The sequence below is a fragment of the Pezoporus flaviventris genome, unplaced genomic scaffold (genome assembly GCF_033815535.1).
Source record: "Pezoporus flaviventris isolate CSIRO_AGI_PZ_B2104156 unplaced genomic scaffold, CSIRO_AGI_Pfla_v1 ptg000070l, whole genome shotgun sequence".
NCBI classification, from domain to species: Eukaryota; Metazoa; Chordata; class Aves; order Psittaciformes; family Psittacidae; genus Pezoporus; species Pezoporus flaviventris.
Genome location: NW_026892618.1, coordinates 2,040,297 through 2,064,340, shown reverse-complemented (window position 1 = coordinate 2,064,340; position 24,044 = coordinate 2,040,297). Strand labels below are relative to the sequence as shown.

At 40.9% G+C, this 24,044-nt stretch overlaps 1 protein-coding gene across 2 annotated transcripts in view; it reads right to left on the bottom strand.

Moving 5' to 3' along the window:
* Positions 1-23,422, bottom strand: part of SULT4A1 (sulfotransferase family 4A member 1) — a 31,841-nt gene extending 8,419 nt beyond the window's left edge. Inside the window, exons 1-5 of one of the 2 annotated variants that reach the window (XR_009746716.1) lie at positions 23,191-23,422; positions 5,246-5,376; positions 3,806-3,886; positions 3,561-3,687; positions 103-197 (exon numbers count right to left, since the gene is read on the bottom strand). Coding sequence is in view for 1 of the 2 variants with exons in the window: in XM_061472067.1 (XP_061328051.1) it covers positions 103-197; positions 3,561-3,687; positions 3,806-3,886; positions 5,246-5,376; positions 23,191-23,359 (603 nt within the window). In the remaining variant the exon portion in view is untranslated. The remainder of the gene's footprint in view (positions 1-102; positions 198-3,560; positions 3,688-3,805; positions 3,887-5,245; positions 5,377-23,190) is intronic. The other variant, XM_061472067.1, reaches the window with a different exon arrangement.
* Positions 23,423-24,044: the final 622 nt, after the last annotated feature.

The window sequence follows — 24,044 nt, the reverse complement described above, 5'->3', positions numbered from 1 at the left end:
ACATTAGGGAGCACAAATATGGACATAAAGTTGTACTTTATGTATTTTAAACACTCCGATGTTAAATGTAATAAAAATACCTTTTTGCTACATCTAACCTACCTTATGCATGTCTTCATACTTGAGAAAAAGTACATTGGCATCCATGTGATGTTCCCAAAACTCTTGCACATGTTCAAACCACGAACCATATCCTACTACAAAGACATTATGATTGGCATGAGGAAAATAAATTCTTTTGTTATTAAACCCTTTTCAAAAAAGAAAAAAAGGAAAAAAATAAATTGACTGGAATGGTTCATAGCCCCAGCAGAACATCTGGTTTTGACCCACTGCCATGCACAGCACGGAATTTAATTAAAACAGAGTTTTTCTCAGTTTGGAATATTCAAAATAACTAACTTACCATACAGATAAAATTTTCTGCTGAAAATGCCACCATATTTTATGATGGACCTCTTGTAGCTCAGTATTAATAACATCTGACTACTGAATGAAATTGAACCAAAATAAAAATTATACAGATAGCTTTGAAGGAGGCAAATTTCTAGTGGCTCCAACCTGTGTGAATTCCTGCAATTACCATATCCCACTGCAGCTTCCTTCAATTAGAAGAAATGCTAGATACAGCATTCATGGAAAGTTCTACAGAGCACCCTCTGTTACAGACAGAGAATTGTTAACAACCATTGTCCTTTCTTAATTAAACACATATCGAGGACATAGGCCTACAAAATGCTTCATGGTCATTCCCAAAAAACATAGGCTGTACTGACAGAATATTCTATTTATCATTACATCTTTTGTGTCACCCTATCCTCCCCGCAGCTAAAATCTAAAACCTAGTCTCTTCTATTGTTATTTTCTAAACACTTCCACACAACTGCTGTAGACACACCAGAACACAGCTGAAGCTATGCTATCAGGTACCTCAATTACACAATAAATCCAGTCTTCAACAAGATGCCTATGAGGTGCTGAATGCTCCTAAAAGCTTTTAGAGTGATATGATTGGGTACTTCCAACGTATCATAAGATGTGAGCAGGCCCAGCATGCAGGGTTGCCAATGATGAAAAGCTTATGCCTCCTACCTCCTGCACACTACTAGCAGCTTGTCTTCAGTTCCCCCTGTCTGCTGTGTGCAGTTTAGGAGTTGAAGAGGAGCTGAGGTGCTATGCTAGGAGGGCTTGTGCTCCCAGCACTGCTGAGGCAGTGGTTACTGGAAACCTTAACTCCCCCCTAAAACTTTCCTCCTTTGTTTTTCACTTCTCTGATAAAGTCCGCATTTGCACTGATTTTAGTCAATTCATGTATGTCTAGCAGAGGTTCAGACAGTTGTATTTGTTATGTAGAGAATTCTTTTTGCTGAAAATATTACCAGAAAGACAACCCAAAGAGAAATGAATCTTGCATATTTGTTAACTGTGATAAATTCCCCCAAAGTACTTCAGATAATTAAGAAATGAGCTAAGCAAATATGGTGAGCAGTTTTTCACGTTCTTCCCCATTATTTTTTGGCCGAGTTTATATTTTCAGCAAAGGAGCTATAGAAAAATATTAAACTTTTTAGGTTTGTATATTGAGGCCACTTTTTTTATCCTTAAAAAAAACCCAACTGTTTAATTTTGGTAACTGGAATATTTTCAATAGACAAAGAGGTCAGTTTCACGGGAAAATTATTTCAATCAGCTGAATAATTTTCAATTTTTATAAAGGTATTGGAAAAATTCCATTTTGTTATTCCCATTCCATACACCCCTAAAGAAATTCATGCATGAAGCTAACACAGTCAAGCAAAAGATGCTCCTAGCTGCTGTTAGAGGTACAAGGCAGGAATCTCCCTCAAGATTATGTTAGTAGAGTTTAACTACGGTTTATGTAAGAAATTCCCTTAAGCTTTCAAGGATAATAGGAAAGAACTAGCACATTTAAGACTAATCCCTATCCAAGTCATGTTTTCAAACAAGATAGTTAACATGCACTGAATTTGTTTCAAGGTTGTCAGTTATAAGGAGGGGTAAAAAGAGTGGGATTGTGTCATTTGGGCTCAGTGCTTCTCCATCTAGCAATATTTGGACTTCTTATGAAGGTTTGGTTGTTTGTTTTGGTGTCTTTTTTTTTTGCTGCTGTACTGCTTCCATGAGGTGCAAACATGAGCTAAATGCAAAACACTCCATTTGCACAATTATGGAGACAGAACACACTGTTATGTTGCACTGACTCTGGGAGGTTGTGATAAATCAGCTAACTGCTACAAGATGAAGGTATAAATAACTCCTAGGAGACTTACATCAAAAAGTGTACAGAACCTTTCTCCTATCTTAGAAGACCTTCTAATGCATCCTTCATGTCTCCAGTCCAGAAGTTCCTGATCATGGGCTTCAGACAAACATTCCATTCTCGGAAAATGTAAAAATAAAAGCTGAAGGTGGGATGGAATGGAAGAACATTTATCCACCCTGCACAAACTTGTAGAAAGGTTTTTAAGGCCTGTTAAATAACCTCCACTGATATGCTTTTACTTTTTTCTTCCATTTAGTATTATACAGTCTTCCCTTTAGTGTCATACAGCTCTTTTAGCATCAACTCCTCCAAATTCCAGGCTGAAGGGAAGTTCACTGCAGTGGATCTAGAGGAGATCCTGTTCTCAGAGCACAAGGTACCCAGTGAATTCTTAGTGTCACATTAAGATATCATAGAGAAGATTTTGTAGGGAAACAGAAGGCAGTAATTATTTTTTTCTATTCCTAGCTAGAAAGTGTGGCAACCCATTGGCAAAAAGCCCAGTGGCAGCCAGTTACGTGAGAACACAGGGCTTGCCCTCCCTGTAAATTTATTGAGCTAGTGCCATGGAGCTCCTTAAGGCAGTGCAGCCTGAGTGGGAACACAGTGGGTGGGTGCGTCATGAAACAGCCCTTGCTCAAAGGAGTTACTGGGTGAGCAGCTGATGAGTTGCTGTAAAGCAGGTTAGTATATTCTTATTATAGAGGTGTATTTGTCAGCCAGTAGCAGACTGCAACTGCCTTCTTACAGGGGATCACTTCAACTTACTAATGTACTCCACAGCAATCTCATGCAAGCTAAAGATTTTTATGTGTTAACTGGTATCTTACACGGGACAAACACTGAGATTTTGGATGAAGTAAAAGTATTAAATGGATTACCAGAAAAAAAAAAAAATCCTTGAGGATCAGAAGGACTCCTGAGAAGTACTTAACAATAAGGTACAACGGAAATAAAATGATGCTGGGAGTATTCACCACTTTTCACAAGGTACCTGGTACCTTGCAAACTGAATTTTAGAAGAGTAGATCAGAATTTTACCTGAGCTAAGTAGTACAATGCTTAGCCTATGGGGTCAAATGTTGTAAGACATTTACAAGGTATGGTCATATTTTGCATGGACAAATCTAAGTCCATGTGGCAGTATCTGTAGCAACCTCCTGGCTGTATATGCAAAACAAATGCACCTTTATCCAGTTCATTTCTGTACTTGCAGAAGGAATGCAGAGATGAAAACAAATGTGTAACAGCATGTGCAGAGATAACAGCTCCTTACACTTGTCATTCATAAACCTTCTGCAGAACTCCTGAAACGTTCCTCTGTAGCTCATGGTCCTTAGGGAGCGGTGAAACTGGTAATAAGACACCACCAGGTCTTTGGGGTTGCGAGCCATGTATATTACCTATGACGGGGGAAAAAAAAAAACATCTTATTGAAAGCTTTTCCCCTCCAATCCTGTTTCCCATATCACTTACTGTTGGCAAAATAGTCAAACAAATATGACTTAATTTCATTTTTACCTTTGAATTGCCATTATGGAGGTCTGAAGGCAAAAACCGATACGGTAGGTGGCTTTTTATAAGGCGAGGAGATGTCAGTTCCTAAAATACAAGCAGATAAAAACATTTCTTACCATGCATTAGGTTTTGGCACATCCTGAGCTGTCCTGAACTATCATGCTTGAAGTCTTTTACTATAGTGAGTCTCATACACAAATTTACTTCTTAAATTAACAGGGGTCAAGGACTAGAAATTAGGTCAGGAAATTACATCTGTTTTTTTAATATTGAAGAGCCAGGTAATGTGTTGAGGTTTTTTTGTTGGTTTGGGGGTTTTCTCCCCCCGTTTTGTTTTCAAAATACTTTCATTTGTAGGACCTTCTCAGGAAAAGAGTGTCATAGTTGAAGATTCTTAGTAGGAAATTAACTTTGTTTCCAGTGATGCTTCCACGAAAATTCCTTGAAAAATATCAGAAGCTCTCAAAACCCTACCTCTAACTTCTTAATTTCAAAATTTTACTTTTTCAATTTATTGATCTTCAGAAGTAGGCCCAGACAATCCAAATGTTTATCTGAATTTGTGAACATCTTTCAGAGCATAAATTCATACTGGATCAAGTTGCTAGCACATTGTATAGATAACAATGCATAATCTGAAACTAAACCTCTCACTATTGCCACCACTTACTTGCATCAACATAGCATTAAGGTCTCATTGGACTAGGTGTCACAGAGATGAAAAGAAAAGCAACCTCCAACCCCTAAATACCCTCAGCCTAAAACAGGCTGATGCCACAGTTGTCATTGACCAGAAGCAGCTAAAAATCTATCTGTGCTCAGTTCAACAAGCACTGTAGCTGTTACAGGATGGAATCCCATACTTTGCCTGATCATTCCAAGATATGCCTGTATCATTAGTAGTTGCAGCAGTGAAAAGATCACACTTACATGCCATGGCATTAGTGTCTGAGTGATTCTGAACACTGTGAGTGTCATTTCACGTGGAGTATTTCAAACTCCTCAAACTACATGTACAGAGTCTGTAGATCTACAAATCCTGGGACTCTGGGGATTTAGATGTGTAAATTCAGAGCAGTGAGTCTATACATCCATAGATCTCTGTATCTGTAGTTACTGTTTTGCAAACTCAGGGAAGGCATTAAAGAAAATTTGCCTCATTTGGGCAGCTTCTGTTTGCCTAAGCAAGGAAGGCCTAGAACTTCTATTCAGAAAACCCACTGCCAAGATATTTAGGACATGGAGAAACTTCTAAAGCATTACAGGATAACAAAGCTTAATAAAAGCAATTTTAAAATAACCTAGTAATACATGGAATCATTCCAACAAACTCTGCAAGTCCAGTGATGAAAAGGACAACACAGGATGAAATGAAGTGATAAACATGGAACAGAGGAAAAAGATACCCAAATGCTGAAAGACTTTCTTTGCAATAAATTGTACCTTGATGATGTCCAGACCAGGCTGAGGGTACTCTAAGACTGGAAGTTGTTCATCTATATTCATTAGTCCAATCTCATCTGGATCAGCTCCCTGACTCACTAGATATACCACTTCTTGTAGCAAGCCTGTGCCTGCATGAAAGAGAACAGATTGTATTACAGTTCTTATCTAAACAGAAGCGTATGAATGGAGACCTAGACATAGTAATAATGGTAACTTTTGTCCTTAAAAGTCTGTTGTGAACTACATCTGTAACTACTGTTTTAATGTAGTATGTCCCTTAGTTTATTGTAAATGCATGGAGATCTCCTTTCACATAGAAGACCTGAGATTTTTCTTCAAAAATAATTTCACTCTGTTTCTGTCTCCAGATCATTTAATCTGTGAATTAGAAAGCATTCAAAAATAAAAAATAAAAATAAAAAAATAGAAAAAAGGTAAGTTTTTTTTCCCCCTGTGAATGTTAGGGGCTGGCAAAATACTACTGTTTCCATTTTAGAAATAAAAAAATGATGCAGACAGAGATCATCCACGTTCATAAAATGCATTAGTGGCTGTACTGGGAGATTGACAGTGTCCTCTATTCTAAATTGTAGGCAATTGTTATGCAATGTTAGAAGAGCCTATTAATACCTCTGAGGACACTTACAAAGCAACCATTAGATATTACAGTCCTAATGACTGTGCTTTGAAAAACTAATAGGTATTCCAAATATAAGTTTGAACAGAAAAACCATTTCAAACTACCTTCAGGCAGGTAGGAAATCCTCAAAACAGGCAAACAAAGGTTCAGCAATACTTGACAGAGGCTTATGAAGAGAAAGGCTCAGGCTTTTGGTGAGATGGAGGAACAGAATGAGGGGAGAACAAAGTGAGCTAGCAGGGAAGGGACCCCCCAGTTTAGACGACAAGTCACACAGGCATGGGACATCCTGGATACTGTGATAAATAGACCAGTTATTCAGGAGTTGTGAGCAATAAGGAAAATGAGACTGGAATTTATTCTTTCTCTCATTTTGCCTAACAGAACAAGTAATTGTTCCAGAACTCTTTACAAAGCCCAAGCCCACTGTAACATGCCATGTCCTTGGAAAGATGAGCTGAAAACTCACAGATCATGACTTTAATTCCCATTTTAACTTGAAAGCAACTTGTAAGTGCAACACTCCCTAGTTAATTCATATTAACTAGCATGGATGTACAAACAAATAAACATGCTTTGTACGAGTTCTGTACATTGTTCCAAAGCAAAGAACACCAGTATGTCATTATTCATATATTTTTTTAATCTGACCTAGGAAAAGTTAAAAAAAGCTAGTCAGAGTGAACACTGTCTGGATACAACGTGAAAGCACACACGCCTCCAAGAACTGCTTTGGAGAGTAAGTACTTTAAGATGCCTCTGTTTCCTGACTGATTTGCACATAAATTAAAATGGCTAGGAAAAGAAGATACTTCTACATTATCATCACCCACAGAGACAGCTGTCACAGACTTAATGTGCACTTGCCCCTGAGGCTGTTCCCTCTGCATTTTTAAGTCCAACCATGTATTTTATACATTAAAATGAACATACATATAGTACTTCAGTATCAGTCCCCGTGACTCTGAATGAGCACAATCCTTGTTCTCATTAAATATTTATTCTGACAGGAAACACCCTGGATCTCTATAATTTATTTCTGTATTTCCAATTCCATCTGCAAAGAAAAATGCTATTCCAGCAAGGTTGTTCCGTGAAAGGAAAAGGAGCAACTCTATGGGGAAAACAGTACCACTAGGACTTTGCAACGTTTTGCTGCTAGCTGCTCCGTAAGCAAAAAGTAGCCACCTCCATTGTGCCTCTGAATACAAAGAGCTGCAGGGTTGAGGCAGAACTACACTGAGCCTTCAGGAGAAAAGCATGTTCTGTACCAGCTCTCCACAAAGTCCACCAGATAGGAGGTGAGGGCCAGGGAGCACAGCCCCCATGGCCTTGCGCAGTTCTGCTCAGACCCGTGGCCATGTGCTCGGCTTGGCTTGATTGGCAGTAGATCCACAAAGTATTGCAGAGATAGGAAATGACATACTAATATAGCAGGTGCGGGGAAGAAGGGTTCTGATTCAGAAAGAAGTGGGCCTTTGGAAACTCAGAAGTCTTGATCTAAATGGGCTTCCATCAAAACCAGTCATTCATTGAAAGAGTAAGGCTGGTCACATGGTGGGTATTCAAGAAGGAAAAATAAATATCTCCAGTACAGGTTCTTTAAAATAGTGCTTTAAATCTGTAATCCTCAAGGCTAATTATTAGCACTCACATACACAAATTACTGTAGCCATGTATATAGTGCTGCTCATATTCCACCATCCTATTCCAGTTCACACAGCAAACAGTATTTCTGCAATCTCTCTTCTACAAAGGGGAGGACTGCAAGCTGTCAGTTCAGACATCTGGCTTCTGGCCATCCAGCAGGTTAGAATCTCTCCTCCCTGCACCTGCAGTAGGACCACTCATCCTAATTTCTCCCACCCATGAATTCTGCGCTAGTTTTTGCTTCTGTCACCATATTAGCCTGATTTTTTCCCACATTAGCACTCAATTATTCTGCTTAGTATTTTCAGGGTCTTAATACAAATGAAAACTAGAGATTTAACTTTGGAGGGGACTGTTGTTTTTTTTTTTTTTCACCCTTAGTCAATTATCATTTATCTCACACATTTCCATTTATCTCACACATTTATCTCTTGCATTCCCAATGATACATTAAAAAATTATCATTGACCTGATCTCCTATTTTAAAAAACCAAACAAACCATATGCTTGTTAAAAAAAAAAATTAGCTAAAAACCTTTATGGATGTAATCAGATATATATAACCTCCTCACATCTCTATGAGGATTAAAAACAACTCAAGATAAATTACAGACACCAGAGTTGAATATTCTCTTAAGAAACGATGGCTTAACTTAGCAACAGACAAAAGGCAGCCCAAATTCCAGACACAGCTGCTAGGGCAAGATTTATTAGTCCCTGGGAACACCAGCTGGCTGGAAAGCCAAACAAACTGAGGTACTATACCTATGCATGTGATGAGAAGCCTAAACCTAGACTGGGGCTAGCATAATTTATTAAATTTGACACCCACAGGAGGTTTAATGTGAGTCTTCTGCTGTAGCTCCTAACTCCCCATCTGTGTATAAAGCATACAGATACTGGCCATTTGAACCAACTGATTTAAACTGATGTCTGCAGAGATGTGCAATAGCCACCATTTTATGGGTGGAACCCAGAGTAAATTGTAGAAACTGAGATTTTCAAAGGAGATGATGGGAATAACCTCCAATAATCCGGTCTGTCTCAAAATTTGACTAGATCTAAATGTCACAGAAACTTTCTTAGTAAAAGAGAAAATTACAATACTTGTTGGCAAAAAGGAAGCTAAAAAAAAATTTCTGGCCTGGCTGCCAACAATGATTTATTTTCACTTGAGGGTTACTAATATTTAAGTGAAATTAAAGGATTAGGTCACTAAGTGAAAAGCCAGCATGTATGCGTATGAACTCAAGTCTCTTCCTGGAGACAATCAGTGGATCTTGTACATCTCTATCATTTTGCATCATTTTCTCCTTGTGTTGTTGGAAGTGCACGCAGGTACATGCATGCCTCACTTGGTATTGTACAGAGGAGTAATCAGTCACTGACAAACAGGATTAATCTGTCAGCCTTTGGGCATGAGGCACTAGATGCAACATTCAAAAGTACCCAGCAATCCTACTTTTCCTTTTTCTAACTGCAGCAGATCTACATTTCATCCTGGAGGAAGACTGCTGGCCCTGTTACCTCCAAGGTCATATCACCAAAACAGATGTGTTATTCATTTACATTTATCTACTTCCAACTAAAATTGAGCCAGTCAGCATCTGAGGAACTTCAGTGCACTGTATGTACCCAAGAAATGCTCTTCCCTGACAAGTTCTTTTGTTGTATCAATACAACACCTCAGGATAAAACAGTGTTCTAGCTTATCACACAGTATCTGGTAAGAGACGGATGGGAAACAGCTGTGATGAGTGTCCTGGGTTCAGCAGTGGCAGTCGTTTTTCTCCTTCTTAGTACCTGGTGCAGGGCTGTGTTTTTGATTCTCAGCCGGAGAACAATACTGGTAACACTGATGTTTTTACCTGTTGCTCAGTAATGTTTATTCTGACCAAAGACTTTCTGAGTCTCATGCTCTGCCAGGGAGGAGGGGAAGCCAGGAAGAAGCACAGACAGGACACCTGACCCAAACTAACCAAAGAGGTATTCCATACCACAGCACATCATGCCCACTATATAAACTGGGGGAAGTTACTCAGGTCAGGCTGGGTATCGGTTGGTGGGTGGTGAGTGGTTGTATTCTCTTCCCTTGTTATTTCCATTATCATTGTTATTGGTGGTAGCAGCAGTGATTTGTGTTATACCTTTGTTACTGGACTGTTCTTATCTCAACCTGTGGGAGTTACACTCTTTCGATTCTCCTCCCCATCCCTCCAGGAGCAGGGGGGAGGAAGGGGGGGAGGAGGTGAGTGAGAGAGCAGCTGCCTGGTTCTGGGTTGCTGGCTGGGCTTAAACCAGGACAATAAGCTACTGCTAGAATTTTCAGGTTTTTAGAAGATCCTTTCAAATTATCCTTGGAACCACACTTCTACTCTGCATAACAGCATGTCAAAAGCAGCTCCACCACAACAGTTTGAACGTGCATTAGTTGGGCTGTACTTTCCTCTTCTGTGATGCCTAATGATACACAGAACTCAGGACTCATTAAGAATCCTATCATGCCTACAGCAGCCCCTGCGCTCACTACTTTCTGGCCGCTAGCACGCTCCCAGACAGCCACTGAACCTCAGAGATTTGTTCAAAGTGAAGTGGTAGATATAAAACCATACAATTTCCTGCAAAATTTTGCTTTCCTACATGGTTTCTAATGTAGCTTATTTCAGTTTTCTGCCCTGTGTAGCAGCTAACATGGGACAAACCTGAAGTCTGAGGATGCAAAGGTCTTTGATATATTCCTTTTATTCCCCCCTTGTTTGGAAACCACATGGAAAAATAAAATAAAGAAATACTAATCTTAATACTAACACTATTCTAGTACTCCTAATTAGTTGCACTTTGTTCATCTACCAATGTTTGATGAAGTGTCAACTAATACAATACAATGGACCCACTGTAACTCATGGTTTTTCACAGCATTGGTAGATACAAGTGCTCATTAAAAATGAGGCTACTAAAGCCATCAGATTGGCCTAGCAAGCGCTGTAAAGCAATTCACCACATCATTGTTCTAATTGCCTGCAAGCTCGTTTCACTTTCACCAATTTCAGTGTATACCTGCAGGCGAGTATGACAGTGTCATCTTCACCCTCCAATAGTTTTCAATAATAAATCCAACAGGTTTTATTATTAGAAGTCACATATACACCTTGATACCGCATTTTCCAATTCTGTTCTTAGAGAGACTCAGGATTCAGAATAAAGGCAGAAATTGCGATGTTACATTATCAGTACTTTTGACTGACCAACTAAACGTGTATTAGAGGGCGCAATTTTCAGAAAGTACTCAATACTCATCCTCTAAGATTAATGCCCCTTTTAATGGCCTAAATGCCCTAAATTCAACAGCAACCTGATAAGGGACTCTGTGGACCATGAGGAAACAGAATCCAGATCTTCTGAAACTGATGGTGACAGCATATGTAAGATGGAATTTTAAACAAGTGCTCACTGCATGATTTCCAGTAACATTAAGTAAGCAGAATCTTGGATTTTTAGACTTATTACTCAGTTTATTCTTCCACTTGCAGTTACTGGCTTTTAAAACAAAACCAACAGGCTGAATTCTGTTTGTCTTTCACCAGACTTAGAGAATGCAGACTTAGGTCCATTAAGTCCAAGTTGTTTCAAATGTGTTTCACTATGGGCTGTAAACAACAAACTATGAATACCATATTCTATTTAGGACTAAAATGTACTTTCTGTTGGGTAAAAAAACTGTCATGGAACTGTTTAAATATATGTATTATCTACAGAATTATTGCTATTGTGTACAGTATCCTAAAGCACTGCTTTAATGAATTTACAAAACAGTGTTCTTTTCTGCTAATGCATTAGTACTATTTTTAAAAAATGGCCTGAGTCCTAATTCTCCCTTACATTAGCACACTAACTACTCAATAGATGGCAGGATAAAAAGCATAGTATTGACCACAGTGCATCTCAGACCAGGCAGTGATTGTAGAGATATCTCCACTTCCATACAGCAAGGCAAGCAATGCAGTATGTTTCACACCTACCACGTCTCTGGGAGGACATATAGAAAAACTGAACCCACATCCAGAGAAATCCATTTCCCGAAACAAGGCAGCCTCATCCATAACTTTCCAGGAACAGTCCCTGGCTCCAGCTATCTCCCCCACCATGCTGGGGGAGCACACTGGGAGACCTCAAAGCCATCAGGGAATGTGCTAGCAAGGAGATAGCACAGATGACAGCCAGTTGGAGCCTCTGTTGAGTGTACTAGAGTAGCCACAGTGAAGCAGGTAACTGAATTGTCCAGGTTGCCTACTTCAGACTTTATATAAACAAAAGAATAGCTCAGGAGTCACATACTCTCTAATCACTACATCTAACCCATGCCTACCCCAATCTGTCCCAGCAGGGTAAGGTCCACAAGGCCTCTTGGCAAGGACAGCCAGGGCAAAAAATGTTTCTTTTCTATCCCTCTTAAGCTACAACATCCTCACATGCACTGCAGCAAGGGCTAAGTAATAAATACTCTAACACCTATGAGTCAGGTGTGCAGATTGGTCAACACTAGTCAAAAAAAAACAACCAACCAAAAAAGAAAAAAAACCAACACACAAGTCACAGATTTGTCTTTATTTGTCTTCTGACTGAAGATTCATGGCTTCTGTCTTCATGCTTGTCTCTACAACCATGCTTCCATCATATCTAGATGTCTCAGATTTTTACAGGTCCTTCAACAACAGCTGGTATTTCTTGGTATCAGATATTCAAAGGGAAAAGTATTTTGCTTTTCTCTAGGCTTTACCTGGGTTGGTAAAATATGTCCATGTATATGGATGTTCATCCCATCTGCACCAGATGTCATCACAAATGGAGCAGTTTGTGTGAAGTTACACCAATTCACTTAAAATTATATCAGCCAAATTAGCTTAAAAAGTTTCCATTTTTGGCCTAAACTCACCTACCAAATTTTACCTGGTACAAACTAGAATGCATTCACACAAAATATTGCAGGTGGTTCTTTAAGAGAAATTACAAACAGCTGGCTAGGGACACTAACATCCTGCATTACCTCAGATGTTTCTAAAAGAGTGTATCTGCCCATATACTTAAATTATTTCTCTTTCAGTTTCTACTTGCCAATCAAACATGCTCCCATGGTATAAAAGCACACCACCTATCACGCTAAAACAACAAAAAAGAAATTATAGCATAACATCAAGAACATGAAAATAAGACAAGCTTGCTTGCTCCCTTACCAACTGACACAATGACATCCCTTTCCACCCTTCCCATACTTATTCAAGGTTGACCAGGTCCAAAGTCAACCCAGGACATTCAGCTGCGACCTTCTTTCCCCAAGCTCTTCCCTTTGATGGACAACCTCATGACCCACTTCAGAAACACCATGCCTTTCGTAAGGGTGTGAGCAGTTTTACCAAAGGACTGGCTAAGAGGACACTAATTCACAGGGGAAGAGTACTTTTATTGGCTAATACATGCCACAGGGCAGATTCTGTCTCAAACATCTGAAAATCATCTGGCAAATTCTGGCCACATAAACTAACAGTGGCACTTCCTCACAGTGATAAGCAAAATGTGTACTAGCAACTTTTCAAATCTCACTTCCTCTCTGAGCATGCATAAGAAAGTACATGCCTTTACCCCATCTTCTGCATCTGTATCCTGCCCTCCTGCTTCCTCTGGAAGTCTGTTCTCCCAGCCTTGTAGATCCTATATCAAAAACATGCCTAAATTGCATTGTACATTACAACAGCAGGAGCTCAATCTCCAACAGTAAGTCCTCCCACTGTGTCTAATATCTCTTCATTTCCATACAGGTGATGCAACACTGCACCAAGAATAACAATGCAGAAGGTAACTGCGTAATGGCAAGTCACTGTTTTTTTAAAATCACTCTCAAGGACTTTATAATGTTGAAGTGCATAGTTACTCTTAGGGCCACTGATTTCTAGGACAACTATGTGACTTTCTGTGTTTGGTTCTACAGAGTTGTAGCATGGTGCGTGGCTAAATGCATAGCCTCGCAGTGAGCTCTGCTGAGTGAAACAGGATCAGAAGGCAGGAGACAATAGGACATCCATGTTAGACACCTACGTTGAGGTAGTTGTCATACCTTTGCTGTGAACATGGTCCTCTCCCCACACGGTAAGCACATTTCAGAAGACATCTGTCACTACTCAAATGCAATTCTATGCTTCAGTTTCAATCCCTTCCAGGAAAATTGTTAGGCAAAAGCTGCCTACACATTAATGTGCATTTTCATACACTAGATGAAAGACACCAGCACACCAATAGTAAAATGTGAAACCATTGCACATAAGAGTTTTACACAAAAAAAAAAAAAAAAAGCAGCACGTTTGTTTCAGAATTTCAAGAAACATTGTTTACCCTTTATGCATGAAACTACTCAGCCTGTTTCATCAGCTAGTGGTTGTCCCAGGTCAGGGAGTAAAGCATTTTGTCTCAAACAGAATCCTCCTCAAATCATAGGTGCCCTAAGCAAAACCATTCTTCGCAAGGTACCTATGACCCCACTCATATTTAGCACACAATCATTCATTCCCTCTCTCTGCTGAATCGCAGTTTTAGCCAAACTACAGCTATTTATATTCTATTTCTATTCTGCTCTTCAGAATTAGAAATGGAAATAAATCTAACTGGAAACATAAAAGGGGATCAGCCAATCTATATCACCACAGGTTTTCTCAGTATTGTGGCAGAACACACTATTTCTGATAGAAAGCACTGGTGATCACTGAAGCATTGACACTGATCATTATTAATGTGCACTTCAGCTATATATGCATAAAGCAATCCAATTTTAGCAATACCTATAGCTGTTCTGTGATACTTTAGCAACCATGATCAGCAGTAAACAGGCATTTTACTGGATGATTAACCTGGGTTTACGATTCCTTTGCCTCCACAGAACACTGCAAAGCAGCCAGCATACTGCTAGATCTGTTCTGCTGCATTTCCCAGGGCAGCGGGATTGGAACTACATGGTCCTTTCTAACCCTAACTATTCAATGATTCTATGTACAGTCAGTGTGTCTTCTGAGCATGATTCTCATCTCACCAACTTCATGCTTGTCTCATTTTGTTGCTTTAGACGAATTTATTCTTCACACAGTGAATGCAGTGAAGAGCTAATTCAGCACCACTGTCTTATGTCCCATAAGGTGATCTAATGTCATTACACATCTAGGATTTGCAGCCTTATAAACAATGATGGCCTTCACATTATGCACTATAAAGAGCAGGTGGGTAACAGCATATGAAATCAGCTTGGATTTTTTTTTATTATAGATCGATTCTGGCATTTAGTGACAAAAATCTATCCTCAGTTGTTTCTTCAGCGTTACTCGTTTTATCCTTTGCTATCTCAGCCACTGCCTCAGACATACCCATCTAAACCTCTCCTACACATTCAGCCCCATGATATGCTTCCTTCCTGGTGTTCCTTCACTCCCCTCAGAGCACCTTTCCTAAGCTTATAGTCCAACTTGGCTGAGATGTCATAATGATGGACCGTTTCGTCTGACATGCACGTCTTGCCTGCATGCATACACAGCAAAGCACTTCTCTTGCTTCTGTTTTTACAATACAGTAAAGAATTAACACATGACACAAATGGTTTATGTCTTTTGTAAGAGTCCACAAAAGACTTTGGTATACAGAACTATAATTATTTCAGCTCTGGTGCCCCACCTTCCTGGATTCTCCAAGGTGTTACAAAAACTCTAAATAGGGTCAAAGTGATGAGATACTGTGTGATTCATAAGATAATAGAATAGTTAGAGTTGGAAAGGACCTTAAGATCATCTACTTCCAACCCCCCTGCCATGGGCAGGGACACCTCACACTAAACCATGTCACCCAAGGCTCTGTCCAACCTGGCCTTGAACACCGCCAGGGATGGAGCATTCACAGCTTCCCTGGGCAACCCGTTCCACTGCCTCACCACCCTCACAGTAAAGAACTTCCTCCTTATATCCAATCTAAACTTCCCTTGTTTAAGTTTGAATCCATTACCCCTTGTCCTATCACTACAATCCCTAATGAAGGGATTGTATTCCCTCCCCAGCATCCTTAAAGGCCCCCTTCAGATACTGGAAGGCTGCTATGAGGTCTCCACGCAGCCTTCCCATGTTATTCATGTTATCAATCCTCTGTTCTTTGCTCCCTCACGCTGCAGGGAAAACCACATTCCTACATACTAGCATTATTACATGATCAGCTTTAATACCCTAGATGCTTAATTCAATTTCAGAACCATAATTTGCTTGTTCCCCTACAAAAATATAGATGACACCTTTTGTCCAAGAGAATTTCTTTTTGTAATACATTCCAGTAGAGAAGAAATACATCCACATGCTTGCAGTGGAAAATGTAGACAAAAAGATTATGCAACTTCTCCAAAGTCACGGAATCTTCAGCCAAAAAGTCATATCAAATACCCAGTAGTACACCAAACCTTGCATCACTTCTGAAGGAGTACTGACAAGACAATATAGGGGGTAGTTCCACAGGGTATATGAATCCCTACCGTGCCCAAAAGGAGCAAAAACTCTTCTGACTGCATAATAAGAATGAAAAATGATGTGTGCTTAATCTAATTCAATCCAGTGTTCAAGCATTTTGCTTCCTTTCATTAACACCTTTGCTATGACTGGCTGTTGGGTTTTCTAATTCTTTAGTCTTCGAGGTGATTACCATCTATCTAATGCACTCAACAGTAATTTCACATGTCCAGAACAGCTTTTTACACCCAGTAAAATCTTTTCTTTTTTTTCCCTGAACCAGCTTTCAAAAAGTGTGAGTTCTGCACTACACAGCAGGGAAGCAATTACACTACATTTGCAAAAGACCGAGCAAAACCTGTTAGGTAGCTGGAGAACTCTTCCTCTTCGGAACCATTTGTTTTCTGTCTCTAATACCATCTCTTCACTGGTTTGATAAAAAGCTCAAGAGAAACACTTCTAGCAAGGTAACAAAAATGAGTTTTCCTCCACAATAATATTTTTCTTCTCCACCTGCAGCAGTAAGAACCTATTCAATTCTACTCCCACTGAAATCAAGTGAAATGCATCAGTGGCAAACTTGACATTGTCTTCAATTACTTATTTGATGCTTTTATTTATCATTTATTTGCCTAGCAGTATTTAAGACCAAGTCAATACCAGAAGGAATTTTGCCCTATGAAAACAGAAGATAAACAAAAGATACACCCATTTCAAAAGGACTTTTAAAGCACAGAAACCCAGTGGCCTTAACACCCAGAAACATTTGTCTACAGCTATTACTTCTGCACCTGAATGATCCTCAACAGAGTGAGTTTAAGCTGCAGAGTATAAACTCTTCTAATTGGTGAAAGGAACGTGACTTCAGTCACCAAAAGCATGAAACCAGATTCAAATATGGACTCAATACATCCATTCCTAAAAGGACAGCTTACAAAACTTCTCCATCACTCAATGCAGTTTGCTGTTCCCTTTCTGTTTGCATAAGAAGTCCATTCTTTCTGGCCAGCTAGTATGAGAACTAATACACATTCATATCACATTAAAACAGAATGACATCTGAGCTTTAAAATTTAAATAGATAAACCAAGTAACTGTGACGTTATTGTAAAAGAAAAAGTTAAATTCCATATTTTGATTTTAACGACATTAACTTGTTTATCCACATTCATGAAACTAACAGAGGTTTCCTATCATTCCATGTCACAGGGAAGAGCTCAGGAGTGTGTATACTTCCTAAAAAAAAAAAAACAGAGGTCAAAGGGAAAGAATCCTAAACGTATTCTGTGTAAAAATCTACTGATTTTTAAGCCAACCTCATGATATCTATGGCAGGGGGGTTGGAACTAGATGTTCTTAAGGTCCTTTCCAACCCTAACTATTCTATGATTCTGTGATTCTATGATCTAGCTCTTTGGCAACTGCAAAACTTATTACAAAATAATACCAGCAAAACTCTTGGGAGGAGTTCCATATGAGAACTCTGGAAATTAAGGCAAGTCAACTAAGCTAACACACAAACATCCACTGGATGCTTGTGTTCCCTAAGGAGCTTCAGCTACAATGCTATACGGTCATCTCAGACTTGCCAGTAACAGGGTAAACCTCTGCAGTCCACCACAGCTGCCTCATGTCACTGTATCTGACAGCTCCACAGCTCTGAAACTCCCACACCCTGGGCACATTTTGGGCAACCTTTCAATCTGATTCTCCTCTCATTTATGACTGCGCAAATCAGGACAGATTGTAAGTAGTGTTGGATCTATGTATATCTGGGTAGGCCAGAAGAACTGGATTCCTTGTGTGGCTTATCCGTGTGTCACATCATGCAGAGGTCACTAGTCAATGTTAGCTAGTTAGGCAGCAAGCCAGGGCACTAAATAAGTACATCTTACCAAGGCATAACTGAGGTATACTTACAGGTAGGTAACAGAGGATACAGGCACAGTGATTCCCTGACATGCTATTTAATCCATGCAGGTCTATGCAGACCCGTCACCTACTCATTGATTGCTGTGGCAGGTAACTGCAGGTATGTTAACTGATGGGTTACATGTCCTCAGGCTGCAGGACACCCCTGCAAGCATAGGTCATGTGTAGCCATGTAATCTTAGTCAACCAATATTACTCTTTATATTGAATAATAAGAAAATTATTGTGCAGTACAACAATACCTAAAGAACCACAAAACAGTCTTACTGGTACATATAACCTCACTGCCAAGAGGTACACAAACCTCATTTTAGAGTCTGCAGAAAATATGAAGGGCGGGATTGCACAAGACAAACAAAGCAAGATCTCACTCAGGTCATAGCAATTTGGTACATTTTCCTTATAGTATGTTTCTTAAATCAAGACATTTTACCTATGTTTTTATAACTTGGTCCCACAGACAGCTAAGACTGATTGGAAAGTGAAGGAAACAGAACAATAGGCCAGAAATACTAATCTTTAAACCAATTTCACAGCCCAAAGAAAGCTAAATATGTCTACATGCCAGCGGTTCAAGACTCCCTTTGCCTGAAGTGCAGCAACATTTGAGTGCTGAGTCTGATTAAAGAATCTTCTAGATGTTGATGAGTGAAAGTCTATTATTTTAGTGGAAAATTAAACAAGAAAAGCGAGGTTTACACTGTACTTTTCAGGTTTGGCTCACAACCCAGCAGCTGTAATAGTCACTAGTGTAATGGTCAATGGATCAAACTGTTTCCCCGTAATAGAAGAAGACCCTGTGGCACACAGTGTCCCCGTCGTGGAAAGATTAACAGGGATGAACAGAGATCCTCCTATCAGCCAGGGAAGGGACAGGGGCATACCAGTATCCCAGCAAGAGGAAGTGTTTGACTCAGGAGTGCTGGAGATGGAAGAGGATAAAAGTGTAGTATGCATGCAGAACAGGAGACGGAAAGCCCACAATGCGTGCAATGCAGTTTACCAAGAGGTGAAATGAGAAGCGTGACCTTCTTCTACACATAAAGAATCTTTCAAACAAATAAACCAATGGACAACTCAATTCAACTTTCTCTGGTTCATTTCATATAAGACTGGAGGTAAGTGTTAAAGAATGTGAAAGAAGACAATGAATATACGCACAGGCAAGCTGTCCTTGAACAGATCTGCAAATTCACTGTTGGCACTTCATTAAGCCAAAGGCCTAGAGTCAGCCATCATATTCCCTACAAATTAATGCGTAGTTATAAAAATCCAGGGCTGCAAGGAAAATTCAAAATACTATCTATTAAAAAAAAAAAACCAAACAAACACACTTCCAGGTAAAGGCCATATCCAGTACTTGCTCTTCTGACCTGTTGTCTGGCACTAAATGGGAGAGTTCTCATGAACTGGCTGAACTTGAAGCTGGTATTTACCCAACAACTGACATTTTCCCACACTCCAGAAAGTTATTTGGCAAAATAATCAACGTGGGAGAGATAGCTTCATTTCTAATGTAAACAGCTTACTTTTTCAAATTACCAGTTTTACAAAAGGCATTAATTTGTGTGCTTTGACCCAAGAATGCAAAATGCACAATCATTCAGATACAAGATGGTATTAAGTACTGTACACCACTTATGAGTAAAGCAAAAGGACAGATCATGTACAGTCAGGGGTTAGCATTGTAAGACACAGCAAAATACTAAGTGAACCTGGACTCAATACCATAATTTAGGGACTGAATTAATTCTACTGAAAAAATTGACCTTAACAGACAGCTAATCTTGTCATGGCGACTGATGGAATACCATGAAATAATTTGCTTATACATTAATTCTGTACTTCAATTTCGCAGAAGAGAATTTTAATTTTCAAGCAGGGTACAAAAAGCCCACTGTATGAGAAGGTTCAAGAAAAGCTATGGGAGAGATGCAGTGTTTCCTCTGAATATTGCATCTGTACCTTATCTGTGAAGCAATCTGGTCTGTAAACTCCAATTATTTAATGCTATAGAGAATGGTATTCCATTTTACACTTGCAGCTACTGTAAACCTCAGCGCGTCCCATTCAGCCTGCCCATTCTATACGAAAAAGTTACATGAAAGATGAAACTTGTGGCTGTATTTCTTCAAGAGAGAGGGGTAGCACACCTGACTTTAAATTATGCATCATCATAAAAAGGACTGCTGTAATTACAGCTCTACCATATGCATAAGCATGTATGCTCTTTCACATGTTTATATGACTAAATGAGTCCCTAGATTTTAGGCAGAAGCTTCTTCTAGGCCAGCAGCTCTCAAAAGCTGTTACCATTGACTGGACACAGGTGTTAAGAATAATTAAAGATATAAGGAGTATCATGATTTAGCCATACATCAGTGGAAATCACATTAAAGCACAGTCATTTTCCATTAGGCTTATTACATTATTCCCAGCAAGGTCACTGTACATTCAATTTGCTACCATTATTGGACCAGCTTTTTCCTGGGTCAATCCCAGTTTTCCAATATCTCTATTTCCAAGCACTATCTCCACTTCATACGTTTAGATCTCTTTCATCTGGCCTTGCAGAGTTTAACATCTTCAAAATGGCATACATACTACTGCATCAGTCCCTAGGATTACTAAGGCAGTCCTGACCCTGTACGCCACTTGTGTATTTTCCTTGGCAGATAAACCAACATATATGGTCAACAGCTACTGATGAAGCCTTCTGCTATTAGACTATACCATAGGCCTCAGTAAGAGCTAGAACCTCTGGCCTCTCACACATCTAGCAGACAAACTTGTGTATTTTCCACAGTCTGAGCAGATGAAGAGCTGATGAAAGACTGAACAAAACTGATTTCCTTAAGAACAACAAGAGTTTTTCATTCAACCTGACATTGCTGCATTTTTCTTTTCCTAAAATTCCATTGTCAAAAATATTCCTGAAATTTTGTTTAAATGTAATTAATGGAATATAGATAACAACCATTTTTTATCTTCACAGATTATAAAAACCTTAAAGTATTTCACTACAAAAACCTATATTTTGTACATTAGATCTGTTTCATAAACCTACTTTTTTGATTACAGCAACATTATGAAAATTCTAATTAGCTCCAGTGAAGAGAAAAATCTTCGTCAATGCTACTGACAGGAAGATAAAGTTGTAGTTAAGGTAATGCAGAAGAGCTCAGGTTCTGTATTTACATTCCAGCTTTGTTGTAGGCTTCCTGCATGACCTTGGCTAAATCAATGGGAACCATGTTAGGGCAGCCTAATTTCTACTAACATGCCTGTCCCTAGCCAGCAGACCCTTTGATAACTGATTCAGAAGCCCTAAATAAGGCACCGAGTTGTAAGCCACATAGGATCAGCTCAGAAAACAAGCTCCAAGGGTCTCAGGAGACTTCAGGCTACCTAAAGGTCAAGCTTGCAGACATTATTGTATAGAGCCTATTGTCATGACAAGGATTCCTCAAGACTTAAGTATTTACTTTCCTGGCAAGTAAAACATGGCCCCTATTTTGATCCCATGACTGTTCCCCAGCTCCTCCACACAGCACTAACTTCAGTGCTGGGGCCCCAGTCGTCAGTCTTCCTTTTCCTTCTTCCACAGTAACTGTCAGTAAATCCTCTTGTACTGCCACTAACTTTGTAAATGTTCTCCCTCAGCTGGGGCCCCAAGAGACCTAGTATGATGTTGCTATATTCACAAAATAGTAGCAAATTAAATATGATTATGCAATCTGGCTTTCTACAGCCAACTGTATAGGCATCAAAACTGAGCTGTTGCCAGCTGATGTATTAGCTATATTGTGCCCGACTGCTGGAAACTGAGGTTAGCTGAGGATGTTTAATGATCCGCCAGTATGGAGCTGGAGTGCGATACTCACATAAGAACACTGTAAGCACAGATTCATAAACTGAAATCTTAAATCTGAAAGAATTAAATAGTGTTCTTACTGCATGCTATAAAGCATCAGGAAAACAGTTTAAAAGAACAATAAAGATGTAGCTGCCTGCTCCTAATCCTAGCATTTTGGGGGTCATCCATCTACAAACTATCCCTTATCTAATGTATGCATCTAACAAGCTCTAGACAGTCTTTAAAAGCATCATTAGTAATGAAATATCAAAGAGATTTGCAGAAAAATATTTGAAACTGCTTGAGAAATGAACACATAATAGATAGTGCATTGCAGAAAATATGAAACAGCACATCAAAAAATTGAAAAGCATTGGCCATTCATATAACAATGAGGTAAGTCAGAAGCCTATGATACTGAAACGTCATTTCAAGGGTATTGACAGAGCTAACATCTGTTATCACCACCAGTGAACTTTGAATTTTCTAGGAAGAGATCATCTTATTGTCAGGAAAAAAGTCACTTAATAAGGAAGAGTCCGTTTTTATCAGGTGGATTACAAAGCTACCATATTGTCTGCCTCTGCAGGCAGCACTATGTCCATTTTAGTTCTCTTTCCACATTTTTGCCTGGAAACTGAGAGGATAAGAAATGAAGAACTATGGTATTAAAAGCAGATACCGAATAGTATAAAACAGCCAAAGGATGTGCTCAATGGAGAAACACACACTTATGTTGCAAGCAGGAGATATTTCTGGTAATTCAGACAGCACAGCAAGAACGTACTTCGAGCACATGTTCTCCCAGAACGATTTGGGCGGTCGCTTCGGGAGCGCAATACGGAAGGCTGGGGCACAGACAGTAAACCTGTATGCCACATCATAAGTCTGTATGTGGAAATACACACTTCTGCTTCAATACATACACGCTGAGCAAGGTTTCCCTTGCCTGGAGCAGCATCTTCACCCCCGAGTGCTACACCTGGTGGGCACCGTCACTGCCGAGGCGAGGACCACTGGCGGCAGCAGGCAGCGCTGGCAGTGTACCCAAACTCGGCGGGTACCCCCAAGTGCTAGGACCCTCCACCCGTGCCTAGGGCGCGGGACGGGGCCCAACTCGGAGGGGCTTCGGGGGCCGCCGGCCTGGCCGCACACGCAGGTGGCGGTGGGGCGCAGGCCTCGTCCCGGCCCTCCCGCGGGGACCCGCCGCCGCTGCGCACCGCTCGCCTGGAGGGGACAGCTGCCGCGGGCCCGGGAGGCGCCTCCCTGCGAGCGCAGGGCGCGGAGAGGACAAACCACCCCTGGGGAGCCCCAGCCCAGCGGGGATGGGATGGGGCCCGCCTACCTGATTTGGGGTAGGTGACAATCCAGACGTCGCTGTCCCTCACCGGGAAATTGGCGATCTCCTCCATCTTCCCCCGGCAGAAGGGTGGCAGCCGCACCCCATTGTACTCAAAGTACTTGCTCTCGAACTCGCCGGGCGTGCTAGGGGTCTCGGCCTCGCTCTCCGCCATCCTTTTCCCTGCCGGCCGCGGTATGGGGGGGGTGTACCTGAGGTGTGGGGCGGGGGGTGGCTGCGGTGCGGGCTTGGCGCGGCAGCCCCAGCCCCCGGCACGCCCCCACGCACGCACCGGCAGGGGGCGCGAGGCCGGCGGCGCATGGGCCCCGCGCGCGGTGATGTCATGGTCGGCGCTAACGGCAGCAGCGTCTGAGGGGCTGGCTGTCCGCCCCTCCCCAGCCCTGCCCGACCCTCGGCACCTCTCGTCTCCCGGCGGGCCGCCTCACGTACATGGTCCCGCGGCCGCAGCCGGGTGGGCAGAGGCGGAAGGAGCTGGGGGGACCTGCTTTCACCTCTGCTGCGCCGTGGTGCGGCAGTGCCAGGGCCCGGCCGCACAAGAGGGCAGATAGCGGGCGGGGGGGGTGAGCAGCCGGGGTCAGGTGCACTGAGTAGTCACAGAATCGTAGAATCGATTAGGTTGGAAAAGATCTGTAAGATCATCAAGTCCAACCATTACCCCAGGACTGCCAAGGCCACCACTAAACCATGTCACTGATGGCTCCATGTACATGGTTTGTGAGCAGTTCCAGGGACTGTGTCTCCACCACTCCCGTGGGCAGCCTGTTCCAATGCCTGAGCACCCTTTCTATGAAGAGATGTTTCCTAATGTCCAGTTTAAACCTCCCCTGGTACAGCTTGAG